The following is a 10579-nucleotide window of genomic DNA, read 5'->3' on the forward strand; positions in this document are numbered from 1 at the left end:
TACTTGTAGGATCAATTATTTGTTGGTTTTAATCTTTCCACAATAAGAAAATATGGAATATCACCAGCTTTATCCTGTAAGAGTGGTTCCATTTTAGTGGTTTAATATTGTCAGTCCTTGATCAAAATGACTAAAGAATACTTCTGAAATCTCCAAACTAGAACATTTGGTTTTGAATGACTTTCTTTCCACCTGTGTAGTTATTGAAAATGCCCAGCAACATGAAATCTATAAAAAAACCCATTGTGTTCATGCATGTGTGCTGCACACAAATGCATCCAGTTTCTATTGTCATTTCCTTCTGAGAGAACCAATAGGATCTGCTTTAAAGATATTCTATTGACTTTTCCATATGGTTTATAGGCTTCTAAATGGCTCCACTTCTCTTTAGGAAAAGAATGGGAATTTAATCACACACCTTTGGCGGGCTTAGCAAGGCAGCTGTGACAGTCAACAACCTTGTCATGTCAGCCCGAGACTCAGAGAGAGAAACTGTCCTTGAAACACAAAGAACTCCCGATGACATTGATTCAGTTCAGCCACTGTAGCGCTCATTCGCAGTTACAAAGACCAGTGTACTCAAAAACCTTTCCAGCGCAGACAAGCGACAATAAAACATTATAGTGCTCTAGGTATCAAAATAAGTTAGTCATAAATGCCTCCCACATTCCCAGGAAAAGCTACCATCATCAGAGCTCCCTGCTCATCAACAATTTCAGTTCAGGGTAATGATAAACTTAATTATTCTGGGTCCATTCCAGAAATATGCAGATGACACAGTTTGGTAGCAGAATCCCAGTATTACAAGGTTCCTGATGTGTAATTACACAGATGTTATGAGTGAATCAGGTACTGTATATGGGCTTTCAGTTGATTTGTGTCATCATGTCTCATCCTGCTTTTCATTTTGAGGCAAGGACAAGCCGATACGCTTCAGTTGCTCTTATAATTATTTCTGCTCCTCTCCATTTTCCATGCCCAGTCTCTCTGTCATGCTCTCAGTCTCAGCCCAGGCCTGGGTGTCGATCCCTGAGGACATGATGCTGGAATGCCTATCTCAGGTGTCTACAGATGGGGATTGGGAACTATCTTAGATTCAATACAATTTTCCAAATCAAGAATGAGGAATTAAATGAAATCTTACAATGTTATCTCTCAGGTCGAAATTGGTCACTCAAGTGTGCTGCCCTGATGGACTGATAATACAACCCACTTACGTTTTATCATCCACATGCCACAGATTACATCTGGCTGCATGTGTGCACAATGTGTACATGCTATAGTACTGGCGGGTAGTTTATGTCATCCAGTCCTTTAGCTCTTCAATCAAAATTGTTGTGTAGCAGCGTAATTCAGTGCAGCATTCAAAGGATAGATTATAATCCACAGTACAATCCTTGTATTCTTCCTGTAATATACACACAACAGCACCACCGTCCCCAGACATGCAAGCTTCACTGGTTGTCTGTGTTCACCAGATAAAGAGGAACAATGGTTCTAATAGGCAGCAGAGAGTCTCCACAACCAGTGTTTCAGCGGCGCACATTTGTTCTCACAAAGGCTAAATGTATTTTGAGTGGCAGATTAAGGATATTGGTCAGGGGCTCTGCATTGTCAACTCTGAAAAGTGGGGTAAATGTGTGTTTGGATGATAATTCACACATTCTTAGGCTTGACAGCGGACAAAAAAGCTGTACTGTTCTCGGTTTTGGGAAATGTGTTTCACAGATTGTTAATTATGGGTAACATAATCTCATTAAGTCCTTTTGCTTTGCGACTCAATTTCTTTTACAAGCATTAGTCATGATTGAGTAGTTTAGGGGTTTAAGTTCTTCTTTTGTCAGAGTTCAAAAAATGGCAGTCTTCATTTGGGCTCTGCTTTGTTCCATTTGTATTCCACAAGGAAGCCTTATGTCCAGCAGCACAGTTTGCTTGGTTGAGTGTCTGTAATACCAAATTGTCTTGGCCTGGTAAAGACATAAACATCCAAAAATGGTATTCATATGGTGTTTATCCAAAGATTGTTAAGATTCACTTTTCTAGTATGGTTTTGGGATACTTTTCACTAAAAACCTTTTGTACATTCTCTGTACAATACACCAATGGTGGATTCAGATCTTTTACTTAAAGCTATAATCGATAATTTATAATAACAATGTATCAAGTGAGTGTGAAAATATTGTGACAATGTGAGAGGGGTCGCTCGCAGTGATGAACCTACAGAGAATTATCACCTGAATCTGCAGCTCCCATGGGCTTTAAGGAGGTTTATAGTTAATTTCAGCTCACTCTTGTTTAACTGCCTGGCCCACAACTTTACTGTTTTGATTCACTCTCACTTATAACATTTCTGGCAACAGCAGCAGCTATTTTCAGTGAAAAAGCTCTAAAAACCCACTGTACACTACCTGCTCAGCACCAAACAGCAGACAGACACAGTTAGCAACTACCTGGTGAACATAGTGGAGCATTTAGCAACTAAAGGGCTGAAACAATTAGTTAATTAATTGACTAATTCATCATCAAAACAATTTTATCAAAAGTGTCTCAAGAATGTCCACGTTTTATCTTCGCTTATGTACAGATTTGCTGCTTTTCTCTGTTTTATAATGATTAGAAACTCAATATCTTTGGGTTTTGGACTGTTGGTTGGACAAAACAAGACATGTGAATGACATCTTGGAAACGGATGGATATTTTTTTTTTTACAGTTTTTTGACATTTTGAAGACTAAATGCTCAATAAAAAAATCAACACAGTAATAAATCAATATTCATTAGTTTCAGACCTAGTTTAATCTGTATTTCATAAGCTTATCATATATGATTTTCTAATGTAAAATCCTACTTTGCAAGTAACTCCTAACTACAGCTGCTAGATAAATGTAGTAAGTAAAAAGTACATTTTCTCCGAAATTAGTGGATTAGAAGTGTAAAGTAGCAGCAAATTGAAATACTGAAATAAAGTACAAGTACCTCAAAAAAGTTACTTTCCACCCCTGCCATACACAGCTTACTGTACGTTTATCTGTTTACAAATGTCCCTTCAAGATGAACATTAACGAGTATAATCAGCTATCCAAGCGTTCTGTAGAACAGATAGCTTTCATCTGATTCAGGCTGCCCTCCAGGGATTGGGGACAGTGAAACAAAATCTAGACTTCCTCTGTTTTTCCCTCTACACATGAGGGTTGTAGATGTTGGCTGCTTGTACTAAATGCAAAAGTGCAAAAATATCTGAGAAATACAGATGATTTTACTTTACATAAATATCAAGGTGACCTTCATCTATGTTATGGTAGCTGATTATTGATTTTGAGAGTAGGGTGCTCTGTGCCTTGTTTTCACCAAATGATCTCAGTAAATCTCGTGTTTCATCAGGGACGAGTTAAGACACACTGCAGGACATGGTGTCTATAGTCTCCGGAAGGTGTGATTGAGTCCTTGAGAGCTCCTTGGATAGACTGACACAGCAATTGCTCCTCTAACTGCTAGAACATGTCAGCATGCCCTGTGTATCCATGTTAGCTGCACTGGCTATCGATGTTTATTTTAGACCAGCAATGTGTCATTAATAGCTCCGTCCACAGGGCTGATGAATAAACTCTTAAGTCTCTGGTATTTGCATGACGATGCCCTCCCTCCAAGTGTAAACATTGTGAAAACAGATTAGTTCTGCTGCTGTGGGTAAAGAAGATTAGCAGAGATTATTAACAAACATGTTGGATTAAACAGACAGTATCACTCCCTTCTTTACAGACATCCCAACCGTGTGGTTAAAACAGAACTTGGGGTGCAACTGCTCAAACAAGCAATGTGGTTAAAACATCATGTCTCAGCGCGATAGCAGTCATCACAGGGATTGGACGCAGAGCTGCCTGGATTCAATCTTCTTGGTCCCAATTAAAGTCAGATTTACTGACATCAGTCACAGTTCATCACAGTGATTATGCTCAAGCTGTTCAGCGAGGAGATGATTAACAGAGTTTATGGGAACTGCCACTAATTGGAGGTCTTCACTTTCACACTTTGTGTTCACTCAATAACCTATTTTTTCCATTGGAATAGATAATACATTTGTCACATATCTGCATAATCATATTGATACCTATATTTTTAAAAGACAGCTTTAAATAATGTATTCCTGCTTCCGTCTACACACTAAAAATCAGTGGGTCAACACTGACGCAATTTGGGTATTGTTGGGATTTTTACCCACAAAAAATGTAACTACCCAACAATATATAAAATTTGAGCTTAAACCATTAGTTGATTAATCGATTAGTTGATTAGTTAATTATCAAAACAATTAAGAGCGAGTTTTGAGTGTTTTGATAATTGATAAACCATTTAAGTCATTTTACATGCAAAGATGTCCAACGTTTCATGGTTTCAGCTTCTCAAATGTGATGATTTGCTCCTTTCCCTGGTATTAAATGACAGTAAACTGGATAATTTTAAGGTTTAGACTGTTTGTTGGACAAAACAACACACTGAAGATGTCACTTCCAGCTCTGGGTAATTGTGATGGGCATTTCTCACTATTGTCTTACATTGCCATTTCTCTGCAATGAGTACTTTTATTTCTAGTACTTTAAGTACATTTTGCTGATAATACTTGTGTACTTTTACTTAGGTAACATTTTTAATGCAGGACTTGGAGTATTTTTACAGTGTGGTATTGGTTAAGAATCTGCATACTTCCTCCACCACTGCATTTGCACATCATTGTGTACAACTAAAATACCTTTGTGACAGTTTTGGGGTGAAACACGAGCTTGTTCTGTCTAACACTGTGTCAAAGTAACCAGTTTGGGAAAAACAACAACAGTAATATAAAAAAAAGAAATAATCCATTGGGTTAAGTTAACCCAGTTTTGCATTGCAATGATTTGAATGAAATTACACTAGGATCCAAAAAGAAGACCACCCACCCATAAGCCATGAAGTTACACTATATATCAAATTTTCAGTCAATGTTATCTAAGGTTGTAAATAAACGTATTGATTCGCTCACTAAAGTAATTTTCGTCCATCTGAAAAAGGAAGTCAATATGCACCTTGCAGGGACATAATAAGAATGCATCATTTAAGCATACATCTGTAAAAATGGCATTGTTCCTTTCCTGAATGGCTCCACCGTGTATCTTGTTTTGCAGGTGCTCGAGGCCTGGCACTAAGGGGCTGTAATCATACGGTGTGTTAGAATATAAAGTTTGACATGTGTTGGGATGATCACAAATTTTATCTTTTTTTTTCTCCATGGTAGATGAGTCAGAATCTTTGATCTTGTATCATTAGGTTCCTCACAATACACATAATAGAAATATACATTAGCGAAGAAAGTGTCAATTAAAAATACACATACAACTAAAAACAGCACTTTAAAATACTGAAATATTTGGAGGCCTGGCCTGCAGCTATAGTAAATGTGTCTGTGTTATATGCACAATACTTTTTATGTCAGTGAGGCTAAGTAAGACATTTCAGCTCTTCACCTACACATGCAAATGCAATTTTATTAATAAATGCACATAGAGTTCCCCAAACATGTTTAAAAGTTTAATGTTAAAACATTTCCACAACTTCATACTGAATTTTTATGACTGTACTAAAGCGATGCCCCAGTGAAACAACTTTTACAGATCCCCAAGACACTGAAAATGTATTTTGCTGTAGACTAGAACTTGAAGAATGAATAAAGAATGTTTCTCTGAAAAGTGGGAGTTAAATTTATGGGCAGCATGAGGGGATTTCAGTGAAGGTATTTTAAGAGAGATAGTAGTAGTCTTTATAACTTTTACATTTTTGTCATCTTTTAATTGCTGGGCCCTTGGCAACCCATTCATAATATCTGGTGGCCCTGGGAGGGTCACAACCCAGACTTTGGGAAGCAATTCTGTAAAAAACCAAACCACCAATGAAGATGCCTGTTGTTTAATTGAAGTTTAATATGACAGATGTGTTGCACTTTCAGTTCTCACATGAGAGTGTCCAGTGCCATCTAGTGGTAAGAAAATGATAATAAACAGTCTCTGGCACTGTGTTGTGGGTTTTGACTTGTTTTTTATCAGCCCCTCAGGAAAATTTGTTTTTATTCAGCCACTTAAGAAACAAAGATGAACCATATTAGTTTATAGAGCCATTATGATAATTGTAGTGGAAGGAACAGCGGTATTTCTGGATGATTTATGAACAAAGGCCAACAGAGTTACAGTTGTCACATAATGTAGTAATAATAACACATACTAAAAATAAACATTAAAATACCACATGTTGATCTGCAGATATGTAGCAATGGTCCAAAGAGTCCAACAAACTCATCCAAAGTAAAAAATATATTTTTTAGCAATAATACCCCATATATTGTATGTCCTGCTGTAAAGCCTCTGCAGTGTCATCTTTCTACATCCACAAAAAAAAAAAAATCATAGTCAGCAAGTTCATCCATCTGTTTCATGCGCTGTTTTATCATCCTGGCTCATTTTAAGTTGTACTGCGTCTTCACAAGTCCTCATCTCCACAGCCACATTCTGCCTCCGCTCCTCGTCCAGTTTCTTGTAGTTGTAGTAATGCATGATGAAGAAAAATATGCCAGGCACCAGCATAAACACTCCACACGCATAGTACATGTATTTGTATTCCCCGAAAATATCAACCAGGGCTCCTGAAAGAGAAGATGCAAACTTCATTGGTCACCATTTTATAAAATCCTACATTTTATTAAAGCATTTATAACCTGAAATAAAAAGTCTCCAAAATCCCCAAACCTGAAATTGGAGGTCCAAGAAGCACTGGTCCACACTCGATAATGGTGACAAGTCCAACTGCACTAGAGAAGCGATGAGCTCCAACAAGGTCCATCAGAACTTCAAAGAGCAGTGCAGAAACCATCCCAAACGCCAAACCAAAGAAGACAGCATAAACAACCAGACCCACATATCCATGTGCCAGTGGGCATAAAAGGTGGCACACACCACTGTATGAAACTGCAAAACTGAAAAAGTATTGGATCCGTGGCCTGATCCACTTGGTGTTGCCTATGAGGCCAGTCGCTGGTCTGATAAACATGTCCACCAGAGCAAAAATAGAGAGCAAGAAAGCTGCTGAATATTCATCAATCCCTTGATGTTTGGCGTACGGAGCCAGAAAAACCACAGGCGCGAAAAAGCCAAAAAACATGACCACATTACCAATGAGATAAATGAGGAAGCCCCGGTGTCTGAAAAGTGACAGATCTATGAATTTGTGCACACAGCCCTGACTCCTGCTCTCATTTTGGTTTTCTTCAGTCAGAAGGTTAGCTGACTGTACACGGGTGTCTGCAGCTTCCTCAGCGGCTGCCCCGTTACACTCTGGTGGGTCAGTCTTTGGTTTGGGTTGGGCATTTTTGTTGACAGGTCTCATCAAAGCACCAGCTACACAGCAGTTCAAAACAATGGATCCGAGTATGAGGAAGCTCCCTCTCCAGCCAAAAGAATCAAACAGAAACTGATTGAGAGGAGCCAGAGTGGACAGAACAACTGGACTTCCTGTCATAGCGAGCCCGTTCGCCAGTGGCCTTTTGACCTGGAAGTAGGTACCTATGATTGTCAGGGCCGGCTGTAGGTTGAAGGCGAGGCCGAAACCTGTTGAAATAATAAAATTGTTGTTTTAATAACATAGCATAAATAATGGATTTTGCTTGGGTCATATGAATATACAGTAAAACCTGTGATGCTGATGTCTCATTAGAAATTAAAATTTAAAAGACAAATTTAAAACACTGAGGTTATTACAACATTTGCAAAATTAAATGATAAAAGAAATGTCATTCATGTGAAGAAAACACCTAACTTAAAGTCTTCTTCATCAGCAGCAGCTTTATCAAAATGATTTGTTAACATTCAGTTTCACACATAGGGAAGGCCTAGGGAGAAATCCTGATTTTGGTTTTAACTACAAACTACACCATAAAACCATCATGTCCACCTTGAGAGGGTAGGATATTAGCTGCTATAGCAATTCAATATTATTCTTCTGTATTATTTGCAATAATGTTGCTGTTTCAAAAATGTACTAAAATGCTGATAGAGATGCATTGTAGAGAGCTAATATGAATATCGATTTGATTATTAATTAGTCCAAGGTTTGTCTGATACAAAACTACAAATTTCATTGTGAGTAAGTTCAAACAATTTGTATTATTATTAGAGCTGACGCAATTAGTCGATTAAATACGTAGTCGATTGAAAGAAAAATGTATCAATAAATATTTTGATATCGATTATTTGTTTAAATTTTTTTTGGAGAAAATGCCAAATATTGTCTTTTAGTTTTGGACTATTGGTGAGACAAAAGACGCAATATGAAGATGTTACCTTGGCTTTTATGAAATTGTGACAGACTTTTTTCACCATATTCTGACATTTTGTAGACCAAACGATTAACTGATGAATCGAGAAAATAATCTGCAGATTAATCAGTAATAAAAATAATTGTTAACTGGAGCCCAGGCACACAGTTCTTTTCTGTGCCACAGTAGGTGGAACATCGCTATTAAAGTTTAAAGTCTGAGAGGTTTGTTTGCTCTCTGGTAGTAGCATGATCACGTGGTCTGGCACACATGCATGCATGTGGGGATTTTATAAATGCCTCTGTATTAAAAAGACGTTTTCAAAAGATAAGGTCTAACCCAAGTCTATGCATTGCTTTGATAGTACCATTTTAATAGGGCATGGATATTTCATGGTGATTTGAGTAAATATTTACACATTGCACAGAATGGCCCCTTAACCCCACACAGGGGTACAAACAACACTAGTGGAACGGCCCTGATAATCAAAAAACTCCTCCTGACTGTGAGTTACGCCACAACCAGCATCGTCCTGTGTCAGCCAGTCACAACCAGGCAACGTAAAGCAAACATTACAAAGAACAGCAGCAATCTTACTAGTAAAATCCATCCCAAAATCTAAATTAACTTCAGTTTATCTAATATGATTATTAATGAAAAAACTAAAATATTATTTACCTCCAATTACTCCAATGCAAAGATACAGATGAATGATAGTGCTGCCAAAAGAAGCAAGCACCATGGCAGCACTAACCATGACCCCACCGACCATAACCACAGGTCTGCTGCCAAAGCGGTTGACGAGTATGCTGCTCACAGGTCCTGTACAGAGGAGAGAAACATCTCACTTTTTTGGTACCTTCTTTCAGTGAAGGTTTACTGCACTGAGGCTATAACTGTTTTGGTTAAATAAAGGACAAAAAAATGATGATAGAATTACTTTGCTCAGTCAAATGTTCATGGAATACATTGTGTTTTTTAAATGTCAAATTTTTGAAAACGTAAAATGGCTACTGACCTCCTGCATACATAGAAGCGAGCATCACTGAGGACAGCCAGGCAATCTGACTGTAGGAAACTGAAAAATATTCCTGAATCTCCTTAAAGTAGATGGTGAGGGACTTGGGAAAGGCATAGGAGAATCCTATGGAGATGAAAGCACCGAAGACGACAGCCCAGCCCCAGCCTCCATCTGGTGGGGTGTAGCCTAGATTAGTTGCTGCTGCAGGGGGCATGTTCCATTCACCGGCTAGGTAGTGGGAACAGGTAAAAGAAGTGAACAGAGTATAAACAACTGCACATTTTTAAAGAAATGGTAATGATCACATAATGCAAACTCTAATACATACATTCTATATATCAAAGAACTCACCTCTGCACAATCCTTAAAACTGTATTTCCCAGACTATTAACCCTGCCGTTGTACCAGGCTGTGGCTGACTCCCTCAGAGAGACCCTGCTTTAAGGCCTTTGATCTCATCACGTGTGCTTGCATGATAAATACAAGTGACCATACACAAACAAAGCAATAACCCTACTAGAGACTGTGATTGAAGGACAAATACAGTATCTATGAATAGCTAAAGTTAACACCAGAAAAGGATAAGTTCCAGTGTCTTTCAAGTAAAAATACAACATTTTGTTTTTAATCTGTTTAAAAGTTTTGTGTGGTCCTGCTGAGGCCCTTTGTACTCTCTGTGTACGTTTGTTTCTGCTTGTGTGTGCAAGTGCTGATGGGGGGGAGGGGATAGATGAAACCTGTCTTTGATGATATGCTAAGTGTTTCTCCATAGAGAGCTGACATTTTGAAACACGAGAATGGAGTTTTCTGTCCACATTCTGAGATAAATGAGTATCTACGACTGCCCAGGTTAAAAAGACCAATTCATCATTTTATTTTGTTAGCATTCAACAACATATCCCTTGGGTCTTAGCCACAGATGTGCCATCAAAGCTGCGTGGGACGTGTGGTTGTAGCTAACAAAATAAGCTGTTATTTATCTTCATTAAAATGATGAGGTGCTCAAATTTGGTTAGAATATGAACATAAATAAATAATCCCCAGTATCGTGTTTTATTTTCTATTCAGAAAGAATGATGCTCTGAAAAGTAACTAAGTACATTTACTCAAGTACTGTACTTAAATACAATTTTGAGGTACTTTACTTAAGCATTTCCATTTTCTGCTACTTTATACTTCTACTTCAAAATTGAGAGGCAAATATTGTACTTTTTACTCCATTAC

At 37.9% G+C, this 10579-nt stretch overlaps 1 protein-coding gene across 1 annotated transcript; it reads right to left on the reverse strand.

Annotated features, from left to right (window-relative positions):
• Positions 1 to 5920: 5920 nt before the first annotated feature.
• slc16a7 (solute carrier family 16 member 7) lies at positions 5921 to 10053 on the reverse strand. Its single transcript, XM_044212191.1, has 5 exons — positions 9707 to 10053; positions 9353 to 9583; positions 9013 to 9156; positions 6770 to 7627; positions 5921 to 6666 (listed from the first exon to the last, which is right to left on the reverse strand). Exons 2-5 carry the CDS (start codon positions 9567 to 9569, stop codon positions 6443 to 6445), a joined length of 1443 nt encoding a protein of 480 aa, XP_044068126.1. The 5' UTR covers positions 9570 to 9583; positions 9707 to 10053; the 3' UTR covers positions 5921 to 6442.
• Positions 10054 to 10579: the final 526 nt, after the last annotated feature.

The sequence above is a fragment of the Siniperca chuatsi genome, linkage group LG10, assembly GCF_020085105.1.
Source record: "Siniperca chuatsi isolate FFG_IHB_CAS linkage group LG10, ASM2008510v1, whole genome shotgun sequence".
In the NCBI taxonomy this organism is placed as follows: Eukaryota; Metazoa; Chordata; class Actinopteri; order Centrarchiformes; family Sinipercidae; genus Siniperca; species Siniperca chuatsi.

What these genes read in the sequence shown, in the direction of transcription:
- slc16a7 (XM_044212191.1), bottom strand. Translation starts at nt 9,569, where the DNA reads ATGCCCCCTGCAGCAGCAACTAATCTAGGCTACACCCCACCAGATGGA. An exon ending in CGCTTCTATGTATGCAGGAG is followed by an intron (nt 9,157 to 9,352) that starts GTCAGTAGCCAT and finishes TCCTCTGTACAG; the next exon opens with GACCTGTGAGCAGCATACTC. An exon ending in TCTTGGACCTCCAATTTCAG is followed by an intron (nt 6,667 to 6,769) that starts GTTTGGGGATTT and finishes CTTCTCTTTCAG; the next exon opens with GAGCCCTGGTTGATATTTTC.